Source organism: Trichomycterus rosablanca, chromosome 5, assembly GCF_030014385.1.
Source record: "Trichomycterus rosablanca isolate fTriRos1 chromosome 5, fTriRos1.hap1, whole genome shotgun sequence".
NCBI classification, from domain to species: Eukaryota; Metazoa; Chordata; class Actinopteri; order Siluriformes; family Trichomycteridae; genus Trichomycterus; species Trichomycterus rosablanca.
Genome location: NC_085992.1, coordinates 14,163,647 through 14,185,062, shown reverse-complemented (window position 1 = coordinate 14,185,062; position 21,416 = coordinate 14,163,647). Strand labels below are relative to the sequence as shown.

The 21,416-nt window shown below is 39.8% G+C and overlaps 1 protein-coding gene across 3 annotated transcripts; it reads left to right on the top strand.

The window, feature by feature from the left end:
* The first annotated feature begins 2,930 nt into the window (after positions 1–2,930).
* On the top strand, positions 2,931–17,732 carry ccdc172 (coiled-coil domain containing 172). 3 transcript variants are annotated; one of them, XM_062994933.1, is made up of 10 exons: positions 3,103–3,124; positions 4,340–4,425; positions 7,982–8,151; positions 8,400–8,516; positions 9,048–9,213; positions 9,485–9,586; positions 11,946–12,048; positions 14,188–14,275; positions 15,451–15,517; positions 17,620–17,732. In XM_062994933.1, the coding sequence occupies exons 3-9, from the start codon at positions 8,008–8,010 to the stop codon at positions 15,478–15,480; spliced, it is 750 nt and encodes a 249-aa protein (XP_062851003.1). In that variant the 5' UTR covers positions 3,103–3,124; positions 4,340–4,425; positions 7,982–8,007; the 3' UTR covers positions 15,481–15,517; positions 17,620–17,732. The 3 variants fall into 3 exon arrangements, with proteins under 3 accessions (XP_062851002.1, XP_062851003.1, XP_062851005.1); XM_062994932.1 differs by lacking the exons at positions 3,103–3,124; positions 7,982–8,151 and adding an exon at positions 2,931–3,082; XM_062994935.1 differs by lacking the exons at positions 3,103–3,124; positions 7,982–8,151 and adding an exon at positions 3,840–4,235.
* The last annotated feature ends 3,684 nt before the right edge of the window (positions 17,733–21,416 follow it).

Below are 21,416 nucleotides of genomic sequence, written 5' to 3'. Positions count from 1 at the left end.
CTTATGGGAAAAATAGGTTTAACTAACGAACATTTTGACTTAAGAACAGCCCTTCGGAACCAATTAAATTCGTAAGTCAAGGGTCCACTGTACAGTATAGGAGCATTTCACTTTATGCTTATACAAACACATTTTAACTAGATACCTTTAAATGCAGGAGCAGCTTGTTTGTTTATATTTCTCTACCATTTTAAGTCTCTGAATGGTGTACAAATCTGACATATTGTTGGAAAGCACAGGCGCTTAGCATACCAGCATGAGCATTCAACATGAAGAAACGTTTTTTAAGTTTAATTTCAAATGACTTTAAATGATCAATTAATAATGTATGGAGTAAACATAATATCTAAATGTGGTTGGATTTGAAAGGCAAGCAGCAGTTTATAGATTGTGTTGAAGAATGGGAATTTACTCAGTGTAAGAGGTAATATTATTTTCCTTTGTACTATTAAGTTCATGTAACAAGTTCAGACAAGAAGCAGGACAAACACAATCAGTCCACAGTGGGGTTGCCTTTTTCTTGGCAGTTTTATTAAATTCTCAGAGCACAGGTGGGTGAAAATTAACTTAAGGCACACAAGTGTAGCTATATAAGGATGGACCCATGAATTCGCATAAGAGAAAAATCACAGGGGGATCAACAGGTGTGACCACTTAAATCTACTATTATTACTTATACGTTTACTTTATTATAATATATTCTAATCTTAAATGATAGACAAGTTTAAATGGATGATTTAAAACATGCTAGCCCACAGTGCTGAGATTATAAGCTTGCGAATACAAATCTCAGCTCTGCTATCAGCTGATGGGAAGCCTACATGCAGACATGACTGACTAACGTCTGCTGGGTGTAAGGGCCGAAGGGATTCTTCATCACTGCTTTAATTATGGCCTTTATAGATCAGTGTGTGATTCTCTGTATGCAGTACTGATCTCTGTGTGAACCTGCCTAGTGCAGGTAATAACACCTGGTTGGCAACTGCACACGTGTTGAAGTGAGCCCTCCTTGGTCAAGGTAGGGGTCTGCAGCAGTGAAGAAGAACCAGAGGAAATGTATGAAGAAGTGAAAATGAATAAATGGAATAAAAAGTTTTTTAAGCTTCTCTCAAGTTCTTTAAAGTTCTTCACTGTTTCAAAAGGGTTAAGCAATATTCACTGCTCATTTTGTAGATGAATGACAGGGCATAAAAGTCTCAATTACAAGTAGGCCGCGTTTACATTTTAAGCTCTTTAGCTCTATAGCTACAAATCAAACACCAATCCTGGGAAATTTGAGAAGTATGAGGTGACAAACCCTGAAGGACCAAATGGTGCAGGATTAAAGGTATTGATTGCTGACTGTGCCCAGAAATGTCAAACAATACAGAGGCTGGAGGCTGTAGTAGGGCTTTAGAGCAGATTTGGGAGATCGGTGAGGAATTACAAATGGTCAAGAGAGCTGTAGAAGTTAAAAATGGTCTAAATGGTATCACATTTCTTATTGGTAATCTTGTTTGTGGATCTTCTATAAATATAAATACAGCAACTTCAATGATTAATTTGGTGGTGTACAAGGCTTAATAATGTCATTTAACTTAGGTATATATTGGGTGTGTTCGAAAAGCTAGGGAGCTCTCTACATAGACAGCATTTTACGTCATCCTACGCACGCTCCCGAGAATGAGGCTGTTCGAAATCCTAGATGCCTTAATATCCTCACTAGTTAGGCATCTTAAAATTTCAATGTTATTTTACAAGAACGAGTGAGCATCGGAAGCGTCCTTAGTGATAAAGGAAATCCCAGCATTCAGTGCGGCAGCTCTTCTCTCACAGAAAAAAAACAAAAAAAACATGGCTGACGGTGCGGAGAAACGAACAGAGTTATTTTCAAACGTAAATAAATTATTATTGATTTTTAAATTGTATAAACTTGCACAGGTGTATTTATTTGCAAGTTCGGGCTTGTCAGCTAATTTAACCGTTTTCGGTTATGTAAGCCCGCTGTGTCACCTCATCCCATTGGTTTAAACTGTGTTAGCTTAGTAAGCGAAACCTGATCTGAAATCGCTGTCTATGTAGCGCGTTTGAATAACCTGCCTTATGAATCGATGACTTATTAGAATCCTCTCTACTGAGGCAGCTGCCTATGTAGGCAGTAAGACAGCAAGGCAGCTCCCTAGGTTTTTGAACACTCCCATTGACTGCACCCATTAAAAATAGCTTGTATTTTCTTTTAAATGTTGGCAAGAGACCACTGTCACCTTATGCATAAAGGAGATTTATTTAACTGGTTTGAAATGATTTATTTATTTTCAGTTTTACCACTGCTTTATCCTATTCAGGGCCGTGGTGGGTCCGATGCACTGAGTGAAAGGTAGGAAACACCCCAGACAGGTCGCCAGTCCATCACAGGGCAAACACACACAGAACAATTTTAGTAGCTCCAATTGGCCTGACTGCATGTGTTTGGACTTGTGGGGAAAAACAAAGCACCCAGAGGAAACCCACACAGACACAGGGAGAACATGCCAACTCCATACAGAAAGGACCAGGACCGCTCCACCTGGACCTTCTTGCTGTGGGGAGACAGCGCTATACGCATTATGCCACAGTGTCACCCTGGTTTGGAATCATTTATGTTTGTTAGATAATGCAGTCTAACAAAGTAACATCTTTTCCTGCTTTTACTTTGTCAATGTAATAAGCAACACACTTTAGTGGAGCTTAAAGGTGCCATTTTTTGAAGCAATGGCTTTATGTTTTGGTGGAGACAAAGAAAGCCCTCTTTTCAAGCTTCTTAAAGATGTCTTTCTAATGGCAGCATCTAAATGAATCAATTAATTAAGGATTCGAATCACTTTGGTGTCCTGAATGAGTCGATTCAATTAAATGAATCATTTAGTTCCGCGCGCGCATACGCATATATAAACGGTCAGTGTGCGATAGCGCTCGAGCTGAGAAGATTAGCTAAAAAGCTACCGGGTTTGTCAGTTTAAATTATTTTAATTAATACGTGTAATAATGAGTTTGGATTCTTTGTTTCAACAGATTTTACTGACTGAGCAAAAAAAATCCGAAATTACACGCCAGATTCATGAAGGTATGAAGTTACAAAAAGGAAAACTTAACTTTACAGGCTGAGGTAAAATGTTGGTCCTAACATTGTTCCAACAACTATTATTAACATTTGTGTCACTATGTTGTATAAATGTAATTAGAAAGTTTAATTTTTAGAGGTTAAACCAATGTTGTCCTTCAATAACATATACAGTAGTAACTTTTTAACTAACTGGAAAGGGTTGCCAGATTGCAACAGTGATTTCCAGCCAAAAACCTTTTCAAAATTCGCCAAAATGCATGAAAAACCGCCCAAAACAACACAGGATAAGCAGATGATTATTCAAAAATAATAAACCAGTTAACTACAAATTAATATCCTAAAATGTACAGATCAGTAATCATAAATTATAAAAGACAAATAATTTTTGCTTGCATGTCTTTGAAGTAGCCTACCAAGTTTTTAAAATGCATTATTTGTGATAGGACACACAACCCTTTGCAAGTAAATAAGAATAAACTTGCAAACAATGAAAGAAGTTCAACCTCTTGTTCGAATAAAACTTGCTTACCTTCATATTCAACTCACATTCAACTTTGTACAGTTATGAAGAACTATGTAAAAAACGTTAACCTAGAAACGAGTCCAAAAAAAGCCTAGCCTATGCTGTTGACGTCTTAACATATGAATCGCTGTATTGATGGACGTGGCAACGGTGTCTTTTGGCCTGGAAAGAATAACCTGTCAATCAAACTTTTGACAACAGTTTGGATGTGATGGGAGAAGGTAGGCCTATTTATATTCCAGCTGCTTTAGAAAGCAATAGTTTTTTTTATTTATATTTTAAGCCGCCAAAATGATTACAAACCAGCTCAAATTTTGTCCACCCGCCAAAGCTTGTTCTTCCCTGCCAATTTCCAACAAAATCCGCCCAATTTGGCGGAAAACCTGGCAACACTGAGACCTTGTAATGACAGGACATGTGGAAGGACTCAGAAGAGGAAGACCAAGAATAAGATGGATTGACAACAGCACAACACAGATTACATATCAGGTGCTAGTCTGCTGCAGGAACACGAAATAGAGGACATTGGAGAAAGCTGACCCATCTGTGTAGCCAACCATCACAAAGCGATGATGTTGTAATGACGTGACATGACTTGCTGTCATAGTTTAAAAATAAATAAAATAAAAGGTTTGGAAATTGATTGATGTATTTAAGTTATGCAATACAAGGTGTTGTCCTGACGCTTTAGTGTCAGATATATTTACATAAAATCATATATGTCTGTTATTCAGTAAAAACAGCTATCACTGTGGCTGAGGAAAGCATAAAGTCTTACACTGAGAAGCTGGAGCATGCACAAACTGAACTGGAGGAGAAGGTAATAAAATTAAATTAATTTGACAGTTAAATACTGCTTCCAGTTCTTTTTTGTAATACAGTCGTACCTTGTAACTCAACGCCCCTGAACTCAAAACCCCTTTGAAACTCGACACCCTTCATCAATAAATTTGTACCCTTAAACTCGATGTTTCCATTAAACTCGACATGGGTGTGATGTAAACAAAGGGGGCGCATTCACATGAGAAGCAGCGAAACCGCTTTTGCGTTGCTGTGCTGTTGTTTCCTATGAAGTGTGGCAGTGCTGCTTAGCTTCCGCTGCCCTTCCCTAAGCGGCGTGCACCTCACTTTTTAAATTAGCCTAAAATATATACGCAGTTCCACGGGACCATGGAACGCATTAACAGGTTTTCCATACATCCTTATGGGAAAAATACCTTGAAATTCAACGCCTTTTAAACTCGACGCCACTCAAAGAACCAACTGACGTTGAGTTTCAAGGTATCACTGTATAATATTGCTAGGAAATGTACTGTAGAGCCTGCAAGGGTTAAAAAAGAATTGAGTGAACAGTGATCAGAGGTTCAGCAATATTCCAGTGTAATCCCACCCATGTGAACCACTTTGTGTTAAAAGGGTGATTCGTTTTCTAATTAAAACACTTCATCTATTAGAATGGCTTCATTAAAAATGAAGTGGATCGATGACATGCCGTGCTGCATAATCAATCACACATTTCCGCTTGATGACATTACTTGGGTTAACCTGTGATAAACTATTGTACATCATGGATTACGCTCTGCAGCAGTGAAATGTGCTGTACATGATTTCCTTTCCTGTGTGAGACAGGACAATAAATCACACAGTGAAAAAGTGTTATCTTTCGGTCTGTGTTAAGATCAAGCTGAATAGGTTCCAGATGTAAACTTGCCTTTTGTTTTTCCAAAAAGCCTTTCATACAGATTTTTTTAATGCAACGATTGCTTTGATTGTGTTTTAACAGCTTAAAACAGGCTGGGAAAGTGGTAGTAAAACCCACATACCAGTAGCTGTAAGGAGTTTGGCATGGAGTGGTTACTGAATAATAAATAAATTGTTATAAAATTTAATATTCAGGGAAATTTAGCACCCCATTTAAAACTGAAAAAACATCATAGTCTTTATAATTTATTTTATAATAAACAGCCTAATGTTGTACAGCATTCAGCAGATTTTAAACAAAACAAGCTGTTAACAGTTCATTACTAGTGCAAATTAAATATGCCTCTAAAAATTTGATGCATTCGGTTTCTCAAAGCTCTTGCTTAGCTCATTCTGGGACATGATGCAATTCTGGGACATCATCAACTTTACACACAGATCCACATGTGCAGAGATAAACGTGCATAATAACTCCATACTGACAAAATGAACTTTCCTACTTATATATTTTATTCGTAATAGTGTCATCATTCATGATTTCATGATGGAAATAATATGAAGGCATAGAAATGTGTTCCTGTTTGGGTTAAACTGCAATGCACCCTTCAATTTTGAGGTAAACAACACTAATGCCTCACAGCAAGAAGGTCCTGGGTTCGATCCCCAGGCGGGGCGGTCCGGGTCCTTTCTGTGCAGAGTTTGCATGTTCCCCCCGTGTCTGCGTGGGTTTCCTCCGGTAGCTCCGGTTTCCTCCCACAGTCCAAAAACATGCAGTCAGGTTAATTGGAGACACTGAATTGCCCTATAGGTGAATGGGTGTGTGTGTGTGTGTATGTGTGTCTGCCCTGCGATAGACTGGCCCCCCGTCCAGGGTGTTGCTGTGTGCCTTGCGCCCATTGAAAAGCTGGCCTTGACCCTGATTGGATAAGCGGTTAAGAAAGTGAGTGAGAGTGAGAACAACACTAATGCAAATAACATGAGAGTGATAGAGGGTGAGTTAGAAGTCAGCACTCTCATTCTGTCTGACCTGCTGTTCTGCTCTCAGTTCTAATAACATGAACGTCAGTGACATGTTTAACTGACAGCATTAATCTTCTTTCGGCTGCTCTTGTTAGGGTGAGGGGGCAAAGTGGATCATTTGTCTCCATATTGCCCTGCTTTGGAACATCCTCCTCTGTCATACCAATCTCCTCTGTCATACCAACCACCTGCATGTCCTCTTTACCTCATTTCATAAACCTCGTCTTGGGTTTTCCTCTTCTCTGTTTGCCTGACAGCTATATCCTCAGCACACTTCTCCCAACATATCTTCCCACATGTGAGAATCACAGCATCTCTACCAACTCCAGCTCTCTTTTCTTTCTCTTTGTCAGTGCCCCCTCCTCAAAGCCGTACAACATAGCAGACCTCACTACTCTCTTGTAAACTCTTGCAGATACCCTTCTTTTGCGTTATTTGAACATTTCATTGTGGCAGTCCTTTATTCCAGAGATAATTTATATAGTTCATTTATACACTGATCAGCCATAACATTAAAACCACCTCCTTGTTTCTACACACTGTCCATTTTATCAGCCCCACTTACCATATAGGAGCACTTTGTAGTTCTACAATTACTGACTGTAGACCATCTGTTTCTCTGCATGCTTTTTTTAGACTGCTTTCACCCTGTTCTTCAATGGTCAGGACTCTCCCAGGACCACAACAGAGCAGGTATTATTTGGGTGGTGGATCATTCTCAGCACTGCAGCGACAATGACATGGTGGTGGTGTGTTAGTGTGTGTTGTGCTGGTATGAGTGGATCAGACACAGCAGCGCTGCTGGAGTTTTTAAATACCGTGTCCACTCACTGTCCACTCTATTAGACACTCCTACCTAGTCGGTCCACCTTGTAGATGTAAAGTCAGAGACGATCGCTCATCTATTGCTGCTGTTTGAGTCGGTCATCTTCTAGACCTTCATCAGTGGTCACAGGACGCTGCCCACGGGGCGCTGTTGGCTGGATATTTTTGGTTGGTGGACTATTCTCAGTCCAGCAGTGACAAATCCATCAGCATTTCTGTGTCTTATCCACTCATACCAGCACAACACACACTAACACACCACCACCATGTCAGTGTCACTGCAGTGCTGAGAATGATCCTTCGCCTAAATAATACCTGCTCTGTGGTGGTCCTGGGAGAGTCCTGACCATTGAAGAACAGCATGCAGAGAAACAGATGGACTACAGTCAGTAATTGTAGAACCACAAAGTGCTTCTATATGGTAAGTGGAGCTGATAAAATGGACAGTGAGTGTATAAACAAGGAGGTGATTTTAATGTTATGGCTGATCTGTGTATATTTTTTCATGTCTGTATTTCCTTTTTATGAAAATGAATTTGTAATGATGAAGTTTGTGCATTCATATCTATCGCAATATTAATGTATTGTCTATAGGAAGAATGTTATATTTCGTTTCCCACAGCAAACCGACACTTCATTGAACAAGGTCATACCTGCCAGGTCTCATGAATTGCCTACATCTTATTATTTAATAAATCAACAGCTAACCAGCGCCGGCTCAGGCACCGACACCTGCCCTGTCTTAGTGGAAAGATTGGACACGAGTGCTTATTAAATATATGAACTTTTACCTATTAATATTTGTATTTTTTCCTTCATTGGTTTTACAGCATTGCAATAAATGTCTTGAAGCTGGATGGGAAGCAATTATCTGACGCATGCTAGGTGTCTTTCACACCTGAGTGAGCTCGTGAAGAAACAGATTGCAATATGCTTTTGTAACCCAGGCTTGAATTCCCATTATTATTTCAATTACAGAATGACCTACAAACAAAATGATGTGAGGAAGCATTACACACATCATTAATATTTCCTTTGTGTTGCATGCACTTGCCTTTGACCCACTTGACTGCATTACCCAGACTCATATCAGCCAGTCGATAGTGTTTATAGAGTTTTTTAATATAACTAATATAAAACATACTGCCACAACCCTGACCAGGATAAAATGTGATTGAAAATGAAAGGATGTTAATAAAAGGTTATGGTCAAATGGTATAGATGGTAATAATCGATTTCTGCTTATAGGATCAGCTGCAGTCTGAAGTTATGCTGCAGTTGAATCTGATCAAGAAACAACAACAGGAGATAAAGAAGAAGAGGGATGAGCTATTGGAACATCAAAATCAACTCAAACAGGAACTGGTATGTACAGGCTGAGATTTAATCACACAGATAGTTCTCTGCAGATTGACACACAGTGCTGATTTGGGTACTTTTCTTGTATATATGTGTTTATTCTGATCAGAGTTTCAATGGGCCTGGCTACACAGGGGAATCACTGAGCGCAAGGCTGGAAGCTTGGACAGGGTGCCAGTCCATCCCAGGGCTCTGGACAGAACCCTTAGACACAGCCAGTTATGTCCGTGTAAATGTTCGCACGGCCGGCCAATACATTCGAACCCAGATCGCAGCTGTGGTGGGCTTGCGTACTAGCTTGCTATGTCACGTGACTACCTTACCTTATATACAGTACATAGTACTACCATATGATATGGATTACAGTATAAGACCCAAACCTCTAAAGCTCAGCGTCAGTGTTTTATATTTTGAACATTAGTGTTATTATTTCATCATTATTTTCATAGTCATTTTTTATATTTGATCTTTGTGGCAAGTGGATTTTTCACAATTTCTGTTCATACCTGTCCCTTAATGCTATCATAAAATCTGCAGGAGCGAGTGGAACGAGAGTTAGTGATGGAGAGGGAGAAGTTCATGAAGGAGATCACAGCCTTCAACAATGACTTTAACCTGCTGGGAAAGAAAGATGACGTGTTACAGAATCAGATCAGATCTGAAATGCAGAGTCTCCAGCTGGAAGTCGACACTTTAAACGAAGGTGCAGTTAAAGTCATTTCTCTGATGTGTGCAACTGAACATGGGGAACACTGTCCACTGTCAAGAGGGTTTCATGTCACTACGGTCACTATGGCCATTAAATTAAGAAGCATCTGCTCCAAAACTCAGCATCTTAAAGCTTGACTAAGTCTTAATTACTTTTATAGGGATTCAATTTGCATTATGTGATTATTTGACAACTTTCTTGTTAGTTTTAGATGTTTTAATTACATTATTTTGAGAAAATAATTGTGAAAATCCTGTGTGTTTAGAGATATTAATGATGAAGCAGAAAACCTCCTGGCTGATGTCCATGCAGACAGAGAAGAAATCTTTGGAGGTGGAGCTTCAGGATCTTCAGTCACATCTTGCAGGTGCTGTTTGTTTTGACACTGTTTAATCCAAAGATTTACATATTAGTCACCTAGGCCAAAGAAGGCCACTTTAGAAGCGCTTACTTCCTGGAGGTTAGTGTTCCTTAGTGACTTCACTTATCTTTCAATCTTGTTTTTTCCCGTTTCCAATTGTAATTGGAATTGATCATCACACACCCCCTCCTACACATGTCCAAACTGCACCCACCTCCTATCACCTGCCAGGAACCCGGTCCAGTCTCAGAGCAGCAGTGAAGAGACCCCGTCTGACATTCCCTTTCTCGAACACGGGCAATTGTATTTGAGTGGATGCCTGGCCAGGTCGGTGAATCTGCAGAGATTCAAACTCATTGGTCTGAACACTCCACCATTGCACAATCCAAGCCCCTGTGCCCAAACCATCTTAATCTATAAGGCAGGTTATCCAGACACACTACTTAAGGCCTCAGCATACTTCATGCGGAAACGACGTTCGCCTGGCTTCGGCGACCGATGTGACGTAATTGCGGAGAAAACGAACAACCGCGGACGTCTCTCGCCTTCGCTCGCCTTGTCGCGCACATGGAAGCTGGGCGAACTCCGCGGACGACGTCATGCCGCGACAACACCTGTGATTGGTCGGTTAAAAAAAGAGGCGTGTCATGAAAACAAACACGGATTTTGAGGAGCGTCTCAACTGTGATCATCGGCTGCGTCCGAAATCACTACTTTTATACTGAACAGTATGCAGTTATTAATCATTATTAAGCATTAAGCATTTATTAAACAGTACACGAAAAGTACCTGGATAATCTAGTGCTTGGGCAGCATTTTTGTGTATGCAAACACAGCGCACTTGCGTACTGAAAGAGCTTCTGTACCGGCCAAGCAGTGCACACTACTTCTATTTACTTACTATGCGATTTTGGACACAGCCATCGTTTTTCGGTAGTCACTAAATTTAAATGACATTAATTTGTCTTTACATTATAAATGTCACCGCGTCACATGCAGCTGTGGAGCAGACGCGACAGGCAAAACGAAACCGCTAGAAGTATGCCAGCTTGTAAGCTCGCGAAGACGCGTTCGGCTTCGCGTGACGCTCGCGAACTTAGTTTCGCTGGAAGTATGCTGAGACCTTTAGACAGCAGGGAGGCACGGTGGCTAAGTGGGTAGCACTGTCGCCTCACAGCAAGAAGGTCCTGGGTTCGTTTCCCAGGTGGGGCGGTACGGCTTTTTTCTGTGTGCAGTTTGCATGTTCTCCCCGTGTCCACGCAGGTTTCCTCCGGGCGCTCCGGTGTCCTCCCACAGTCCAAAGACATGCAAGTGAGGTGCATTGGAGACACTAAATTGTCCAAGACTGTGCTCGATGTAACCTTGTGAACTGATGAACCTTGTGTAATGAGTAACTATCGTTCCTGTCATGAATTTAACCAAAGTGTAAAACATGACATGACAAACAAACATCTTAGACAGCATGCCAGCTAACATCTCCCTCCTGTGTACCGAAAACAGTTAAATTACCATTATAAAACGGATAGTTCCGGTCCTAAAATCTGATTGGATGAGCCGCGTTCGAAGCCGTTGTAAAATCCCCGATAAACGCACACCTATGACCACCTCACATCATTCCATATTAATACGCCACTGAAAAGAAAAAGTTAATGTTATTTTCGCCCTCATGTTGCCTAGCAACACTGTTAATCGGATTACCTTGCGTCGCGGAAGAATGCTTTATTGTAAGTTTATACACAATAAATACATTTATGATTAAAAATTGTTGTATTTATTATATTTTATGTTGACCGCCGTTTTATAAAAGCAATAAGCCACTCGAGACCGTGCATTACTGTTAAGATTTTAGCACGGGGAAAGAAGTTTTAGGCATTCCGCTTCGCGTCGTTCCAAAAACGTCATCCCCGTGCTAAAATCACAGTAACGTACGGCCTCTCGTTGCTTATTGCTTTATTAACAAGCCCAAATTTGCAAATAAAACACACTTGAACACCTTATATACAAATAAAAAATCAATGAGAATTTATTTACATTTGAAAAGAAATCTGTTCGATGCTCCACATTCCACCATATTTGTAATTTTTTTAATGAGAAAAGCTGTGCAGCACTGAATGCTGGGATTGTTTTCACCGTTAAGAAAGCATAGGATGCTTCCTTGTTATTCAGTTATGTAGTTACCTTAGAATTCAGACAGCCATTTTCTCGGGAGCAATCATAGGATGCAGTGAAATGCTGTTTAAGTAGAGAGCTCACTAGGTTTTCAGACAGACCCATTGTCTTTAACACATCCTACCTGCGCTGTCCCATATACGTTTCACGGATTTTGTTACTGATCTTACTGTTGTCATGTTGTTTGTTCACACAGAATTGGAGAAAGAGCTGCAGGATGAGGTGACTCTCACCGGGTCCCTGAAAGCCGAGCTGCTTATGGTCAGTCAGAAACCTCTCACAGACAGCACCTGCCTCAGGTAAGCAACCAAATGAGTGGGTGTGCAGCTTCTCATCATGGCCTGTATTGAAGTTCCTTAGAATTAGTACGGGACATGGTAGTCTCATTACGAAACCTCTTGAATGGTCTTCTACCTTATTGTGGATGATGTTTCAGAGAACCCACCATGATTCTGACTAGGAAAAAAATCTTAACACTTTATCAATAAAGTAATCAATCATCAGTCAATAACACACGTTTTGTCATGTAGTTAACATGAGCATGCTACATACTCACTGACCACTTTATTATGTACATCCTATTTGTATGTTCATTCAATAATAGCCATTTACTACTACACTTACTATGTAACTTCACTTTGTAGTTATACAATTACTGACTGTAGCCATTCTGTTCTCACACACCATTAGCTGTCTTGTGCATTTTAGTTTATACACCTCTGGTTATGCAGTGGTACCTCTAGATACGAGTTTAATTCGTTCCAGAGCCGAGCTCGTAAGTAGAGCAGCTCGTATCTCGAACTAATTTTCCCCATTTAAAATAAAGGAAATAGAATGAATCTGTTCCAGCCCTCTGACAAGTCCCCAAAATATCGTAAATTATGAAAAAATACACGTTTTTAATTAAGAAAAACACATGTATAAACATATAAAACCTAACAAAATAAATAAATAAAAGAAAAATGTATAAAAAACAGTAAGAAAAATGTATAATATACGTAATAATCAGTATTATTATAAAAAGCACGCCTTGCTCATCGACATCATCCTCTTCTTCTTCTCGTCATTGTCACTTGCACTCACTTTCTTGGGACCCATGAGAAGAACGGGATGAGGGGATGCTAGAGGATTGTGGGACCGAGGATTGTGGGAGCGAGTACTGTACTAGTAGTAGTAGTAGTTGGGAAATTCCTTTGAAACGGCTCCCTTGCGCCGACGCGCAAACTAGCGGTACCGTCCCCGAAGCTCCAGCCCGGCTCGTATCTTGGATCTGGTCTCGTATCTAGAGCACAAATTTTGTCCGAGCCACGGCTCGGATCTCGAAAAGCTTGTATGTAGAGCAGTTCGTATCTAGAGGTACCACTGTATATATATATATATATATTTGCTCATAACTAGAGGTCATTATTACCATATTTTTCCAGCATACTTTTTCTTGGGTCTGGTTAACCTGGAATCACTGGGCGCAATGCAATACCACACCACATCACAGGGCCTATGTTGTCCCCCCTTCCTCAGACATAGCCAAACTTGTTTGTAAATAGACACCCAACAGGCCAATAGCACCGCTATTCAAACAGACATTAATAGAATTACTGCTGTGATCAGCTTGAGAAAGGCTGGCCCAGGCCCTCTGTGCTTGGAGGGTTCTTAGAAATGCAGGCTGGTTATAAAGCCACTATCAGCACTGTAGAAAATGAAATGAAATGCACATCCCCATTGAAAGCCTATTTAGACTTGAGATGCTATTTATTTATGCTAGGCAATTTTCTGTCGACCCAAGTGCAGTCATTCATCACTCAATGTACCTCTCAATATGCGTGTAAATAATACAACACTGAACCAATCCCTTTAATTAAGCCACTGATATGTTACTTCCATTATCCGGTCCAGAGACATGCAAAGAGACAAAACCGCCCATCAGAAGCACTTCTGCCTCCTAAATCATGTCCTCATTGAACAAGCAGGAATCGATCAATAACGTGACTCGCACAGGAAGCTTTCCCACACATGTATAAATCATATGTACAGCCAGAAAGGTTCACACAAATCTCAAGTCATTACCGGCTGACCGGATTAAAGCTTTAGAATGTGCTGAAGATGTAGATTTCTGTAAGGAAGAGGCTTAAGCCAGAGCATGACCATTGTATCCCAGGCTGCATCGGTAAATCACTTTTAAACGCTGCCCTGACATACAGTACAATGACTATTGATTGAACAAAATCGAATGTTGAAATGATAGCTGAGTTTGACACCAGGATCGACAGGATATTTAATAGGCATTTATGAGTACAGATGTAAAAAGGATTGTGTGTGTGTGTGTTTAGCAAAGTTTAAAGTTGAATATACACACAATGATCCCTACTTAGACTTAAGGATTTGTGTATTGACAGAAAGCTTGGCAGTCAGTATAGTTTGTGTGCATGTGTTTTTTACAGACTGAAAAAAGAGTTAGAAGCATATAAGGAAGGAGAGTTGGAGATGCTGCGGGAGGCTCTTAGCACTGAAATTCAGTTCCTGCGTTCAGTAAGCATGCTTACTTCTTTATACCAATTACGATTAAGTTACCTTAAACCACTAATCACAATTATATTGGTAATTTTTTGTTAGGATTTTAACGTCATGTTTTACACACTTAGGTTACATTTGTGACAGGACAGATAGTTACTGGTTACACAAGATTCATCAGTTCAAGTTTAATGTCAAACTCAGTTTTAAACAATTCTGTATCTCCAATTCACCTCACTTGCATGTCTTTGGACTGTGGGAGGAACCAGAGCTCCTGTACGAAACCCATGCAGACACGGGGAGAACATGCAAACGCCACACAGTAAGGACCCAGGTCGCTCCACCTGGGAAGCGAACGCAGGATCTTGTTGCTGTGAGGCGACAGTGCTACCCACCAAGCCACTGTGCCGCCCCAGTTGGGCTGGTTAAAGAAAATAATTTGATGATGATAGCTCAGTGGTTAAGGTACTGGACTAGTAAACAGAAGGTTGCCGGTTCAAGCCCCGCCACCACTAAGTTGCCACTGTTGGGTCCCTGAGCAAGGCCCTTAACCCTCAGTTGCTCATTGTGTAAGTCGCTTTGGATAAAAGCGTCTGCTAAATGCTGAAAATGTAAATGAAAATGTAAATGAATCAGTTAGTTAGAAGGTTGTGGTGTTTCATCTAACCTGACACACAGCTGCAGGTAAGTTGGTGGGAGCCACAACATTACAACTCTCCGATCCCTCACTTTTTAGACGACTCCAGCAACAACCCAGGATTTAATTGAACACATTATTTTTTCAATAATTGTATAACTACAAAAGTTTATTTACATAGTAAGTGTAGTGTCTTATTACATTGCGGCGTGATTCAAGCTAAACCAAACCCACCATGGCCAGGATGGTAAAATATGAAAATGAAATAATATATGTTTATATATAACACAGTGTAGTGTGTTGTTTTTCATCTTGTGCCTCACTGCATTTTGACAATGATTTTTGGATTCACACTGATAAACATGACAATGCTGATCATCCACACCGCCCTCAATCCACTGTAATTTTCCAGACGTGACAATTATAGCAGCGACTTCAAATCATCAACCCGGTTATTTATAACAGTTCCGGCAGCTTCAATATTGTAGCTATTTCACTGAATTTATTTTAACCAGTGGTGGCTTTTTATTGATTATTGATGTACCTCTCTTGGCAGAAATTATCAGAGAACGCAAGTGGCTGCTAAAACTGCTTTTGTCATCCAGTTCCCTGTATATATGAAGGTATGTTGAAAACAGAAACATCTGGAAAATGTGTAGTTTGCTGATTCATCCACAAACCCTTTCACTGGAGGACTAGTGTTTTCCTGAACAATTGGTCACCTTGCATGAGTGCATTTCTTTGGTTTTACAAGTTTTGAAATGCTGTATAAACGTTTTATTACAGATTATTACACAAACCCCATTTCCAGAAAATTTTGGACAAAATGCTATAAAAACTAAAATTTGTAATTTGTTAATTTACTCGAACCTTCATTAAACAGACAAAAAGACACAAGATTTTCAGTGTGTTCAATCATTAACTTAATTCTATTTGTTTCAATATAAACATATTTAGAAATTGATGCCTGCAACACACTCAGTTCATCTAATCTTTTAATTTCAATAGGAATCTAATTTATGATGGAATTTTTGCTCATTATTGGTGTATACAAGACTTGAGTTGCTCAACAGTCACAGTTGTCGGATCCTTATTTTCATAAGTTAAAGTTCAACCAATTTAACAAATTAGTTTTTAGTTTTTATTGCATTTATATAAAGTTTCCCAACCAGTTTCAACCGGAATCAGTGGGTGCAAGCCATCAACACATCCTGGACAAGGCGCCTATCCATTGCAGAGCTCCAGTCATCCCCCTCAAAGAGCCAGTCATGTCTGTGTAGACCCCTGTTAGGGTTTAAATCTAAGCATTGGTGGGCTAACATAATAAACCAATAGGCATTCAATTTATTTTTGTGTATTATCTGTATATTTAATGATTTAGGGGGACAAATATTTACTATATTTACATTTCTGTAATGCAGATGGGTTCATTAATGGCATTTCTGTGACTTTCTCAGTTTAACATTGTAGAAGGCTGACCTCTAGTGGATGAACTTAAAACTACGAAAACTGACTAAATGTCCTCCCATAAAGCCTGGCCTAAAGCTTTTAGGCTTTCGTACTGAGCTGTTTTAATATAAAACAAGTACAATAAAGCTGAAATCAAAGTTGTTACTTTAAGTTAGGATAAGAAAAAAATATATTGCTTAATTGTGTTGTACTGACACTGTGTATAAGCATGTTTTCTCAGTGTCAGACTGTATCTGACACTGTCAGACAGACCATCACTTCTCATCATGAACTAATAATAAACACATTATGAAATAAACATTCTAAGAAAAACACTATTTCAAAGGTAAAGAAAAAAAGTTTGGAGCTGTCTGGGGCTCTAAAAATAGGAAAACATGAAATGCCCTGTTTAAAAATGGAACATGATGTAAGAAGATCTGTGCTAGCTGCACAGACTAATGTCTGTATGTTGGCATGGATTAATGTGAGTAAGCTGGGCATTCAGATGATAACGATAATTTTATTTTGTATAATGAAGTCTGTGTTGCATGAATTCATTTTGTATCTCCTATACCGTCCTCGTATTGGTGGGATTTAGACGAGCCTTGAAGCAGTGCAAGGTTTTGATCCAAAATTTCTTTGCTCTCAGCAGGACTAAATCGGTCGCCAATGGGCATGACACACCAAGTGTTCCAGGACCACTGATCCTTAATCATGACCAGTGAAAAATGTTTACACTGTGCCCACAGAATGAAACTGGCTATAGAATAGAATAGAATGTATTTATTGTCATTGTACCAGTACAACGAAATTTAAACTACACAACGAGGTTTAAACACTTAAACTAAAAATACACTACAACACTTATAAAACACTAAAGGACTTATAAAACCCACGCATTGATCATCTCCATTCTGCATTATGCAGTATTGACTGTCTTTAGTCTGTATTACAGAACAGTAACTATGATAATGATGAGACTAGTATGTACAGCAGATTAGTCCTAAGCTGGAGTTCAAACGGCCTTATTATATTCCTGTACCCCAAAATAATTGTTGTATTTGTCTTCCTGCATGTGATATTCATTGGAAATTGATCATATTGTAAATAACTATATTCACTCTTTGTGTGGCCATTAAACAGACAGGCTTACATTTCATAATAGAAATATATACCGTCTTAAATTAAAAGATTAAATTCCCATCAGTATTTATATGTATACAGTGAACTGTGTAATATATTACATTCATACACACTGCTTGTATTCTTGTTACAGTATCCAAAACTGGAAGGAGGTTCACATACAGTAACAGCAGCATTTGAACACAACCTGCATGTATTCATTTAGAAAAACTGGTGAAAAATAAAGTTTTGTGTAAGTGAAACAAACTCCATTTCAGTATCGATCATCAATCATGTTGCTTGTCTGCGTTACCTTGTCTTCTGATTGAATGCGGAATTTCTCACTTTATTTTCTTAATGCTTTAACTGCCATCTAGTGGCCTTTAAGTTACAGTGCATTCGATAAATGTGAGGATTTGTTAAGCAGCACTGTGGCGCACTGTTAGCCAAGACATTCGACTCCTCAGAACTGGAAAGTTGGAACTTGGAGTACAGTCGAGCTACAAGCCCATAAAAATCTCGCAGACAGTATGAACCAAGGATATTTAAAGTTTTGTCTGGTCAACTACATTTTATTTTATCATATACATCCATTCCTGCATTTTAGGCTGCAACACATTCCAAAAAAAGTTGGGCCAGTAAAGCATTTACCACTTTGTAATGATGCCATTCCTTCTCACAACACGAACTGATGGAATGTTTCAGGTTTTATTTTGTCCCATTCTTCCTACAAACACGTCAGCAGTACAGGTTTGTCGTCTCATTTTTTGTGCAAGCAAACCAGTACCAGTACCCGTACCCTCTTCTTTCACAGCCATGTCTTTGTAACGTGTGCAGCATGTGGTTTTGCATTGTCTTGTTAAAAAATGCATGGACGTCCCTGGAAAAGATGACGTCTTGAAGGCAGCATATGTTGCTCTAAGATGTCAATGTACTTTTCTGCAGTAATGCTGGAACACAGACGTGTAAATGACCTTTGCCAAGGGCACTGACACATCCCCATACCATGACAGCCCCTGGCTTTTGGATTTGTTACTGATAACAGTCTGGATGGTCCTTTTTGTCTTTGGACTGAAGCACACAGTGTTTATTTCTTCCAAAAAAGATCTGAAATACTAATTCATCACAATACACATTGTGTCCATCGTGTGATGGTCCATCCTAGATGTCACTGAACCCGGAGAACTCGATGCTGCTTCTGGAATTGGTTAACATAATTTCTTTTTGCACCGTAACATTTTTGAATGTGACTCACGTACCCTTGTGGTTCTATCAGCTATTGATGAATGGCAATTCTTGGTGAAGTGCCGCCTGAGTGATCTTTATTAACCCTAATTTGCAGCTGTTCTTTTTTAGAATGTGTTGCAGAAATGGATGTATATTAATTAAAATAAGTTGACCAGATAAAAATGAAAATACCATGTATTCATACTGTTTGCGTACAGTCAGTTCACACACTTCATACAGTCATGCTGGAACAAGAAATAGATCTCTTGGGAAGTTTTGCATGTTCTCAAACGGTTCAACTAAATTTCTGTAGGTAGTCTTCTCTGTCGGGCGGCACGGTGGCTCGGTGGGTAGCACTGTCGCCTCACAGCAAAAAGATCCTGGGTTCGATCCCCAGGCGGGGCGGTCCGGGTCCTTTCTGTGTGGAGTTTGCATGTTCTCCCCGTGTCTATGTGGGTTTCCTTCCTTCCTACCACAGTTCAAAAACATGCAATCAGGTTAGTTGGAGACACTGAATTGCCCTATAGGTGAATGGGTGTGTGTATGTGTGTCTGCCCTGCGACGAACTGCAACCCATTCAGGGTGTTACTGTGTGCCTTGCGCCCATTGAAAAGCTGGGATAGTTTCCAGTACCCCCTCCTGCGGCCCTAACTGGACAAGCAGTTAAGAAAGCGAGTGAGTCCTCTCTATCTGAAAAAATGCAGAATGCTGTATTGTTTGAGTGTGCCCTGCAATGAGTTGGCACCCTGAAAGTGGCTTCACTTTAGATCAAAGTAAAGTTGTTTGTGAAATCAGATAAACACATCCAGAACAGGGCAGCACAGCAACATGGGCTATGTGAACATAAGTTTGTTTCTTGTTTTTGGTCAGTGAAGTTTCACATTTCATTCCATGATGAAATCCAATACAAGCAGATCCACATCCAGTACAGTCGTAGTGCTGGATTAGACTGTTGAAGGACATATCAGACTAATGAGCTGATTAACTGTTGTCACTTTCAGTTTTAATTTTAACATTCAATTACGAGGTTCATCATCTGTATTTAAATCATAAAGTTTTCTCTTGGTCACTGATTAGTGAGACTAAATTAACAGTCCACGTCGACATGTAATTTAGTCTGAGGCTATGATTAATCTCTTCATAAAGCTAAGAGCGAGGATTAATAGCCAGTGTGAAGCGCGCATCGCTCTGCTCCGTCGTCTTCCACCTCAAGCTGTGCTGGATAATAACTTGAGCACGGTTCATCTGGGCCAGGTTTCATTAGAAGAGGAACGGTGGGTGGGAGGAACTGGTGCTTAACAGAAGAGATGATTAAATATGTAAGAATGCAGCACAGCAGGTAGTACGATTTGCATTTCTCCGCATAGTGTCTTAAAAACAAAAGAAACTAGACATTGGATGAACTGGAGGCTTCACTTTTGTACCTCGTTGTAGAGATTAGATTTTTAACAGCTCACCTTTTCATTTGCAGGGTTCTTTACTCTTTTATTTCTCATCTTACGGAAAATTGCTTCTTGTGTGACATAATATGCAACATTAACCTAGAGAAATGGGAATAGTGGGTGCTGATTCATGGCTTTTTTTAAGGCTAGGCAGGGAGTAACTGGTGAGACATTGGGGCAGGGGTCGTAAACAGTTTTGTACCTTGCTTTCTATGAAGTTGGAACAGTGATGCATTATTACTATTATTATTTATTATGATTTTAACATCATGTTTTACACACTTTCATTACAGGAGCAGTAGTTACTCAATACACAGGATTCATCAGTTCAAGTTTAATGTCAAACACAGTAATGGATAATTTTGTATCAGAAAGGACCCAGCCCACTCCACCTGGGAATCGAACCCAGGGCCTTCTTGCTGTAAGGCTACCGTGATACCCACCAAGCCATCATGCCTCCTACGAGCTCTTTTTATCTGTATGATCTACATCGATGAGGCATAACATTATGACCACCTTTCTAATATTGTGTTGGTCCCTCTTTTGCTGCCAAAACAGCCCTGCAACTGTGATGCACTGTGTATTCTGACACCTTTCTATCAGAACCAGCATTAACTTCTTCAGCAATTTGAGCTACAGTAGCTCGTCTGTTGGATCGACTCCCCACGTGCATCAATGAGCCTTGGCCACCCATGACCCTGTCGCCGGTTTACCACTGTTCCTACCTTGGACCACTTTTGATAGATACTGACCACTGCAGACCGGGAACACCCCACAAGAGCTGCAGTTTTGGAGATGCTCTGACCCAGTCGTCTAACCATGACAATTTGGCCCTTGTCAAACTCACTCAAATGTTTACCCTCGCCCATGTTTCCTGCTTCTAACATCAACTTTGAGGATAAAATGTTCACTTGCTGCCTAATATATCCCACCCACTAACAGGTGCTGTGATGAAGAGATAATCAGTGTTTTTCACTTCACCTGTCAGTGGTAATAATGTTGCCTGGTTGGTGTGTAGTCTACAGTCTTAAAGGGCCTGTATTTATAAAATTTTCTAGTCTAAAAAGTTGTGCCTAGTGATGAAATCCTAACAATTTTGGACAGTTCAGATAAATTCCCCTTTAAAATAAAGAGTAAATCCTAGTAATGATACAAGTTATCCATAAAGCATCTTAACCCTTAAAAAAGCTCCTAAAGTGAAAAAGGACAGAAGTTGCAGAAAGGACTTTTAAGAGGCTTAAGAGTTTCTTAAGCAGAGGAGAAGTTAACAGAAAGACAGAGA

Excerpts from the sequence above, each read along its gene's own strand:
- ccdc172 (XM_062994932.1), top strand. The coding sequence starts at position 3,004 with ATGAGTTTGGATTCTTTGTTTCAACAGATTTTACTGACTGAGCAAAAA. Across the intron at positions 4,426-8,399 it reads AAACTGAACTGGAGGAGAAG|GATCAGCTGCAGTCTGAAGT; the intron begins GTAATAAAATTA and ends TTCTGCTTATAG. Across the intron at positions 8,517-9,047 it reads ATCAACTCAAACAGGAACTG|GAGCGAGTGGAACGAGAGTT; the intron begins GTATGTACAGGC and ends TAAAATCTGCAG.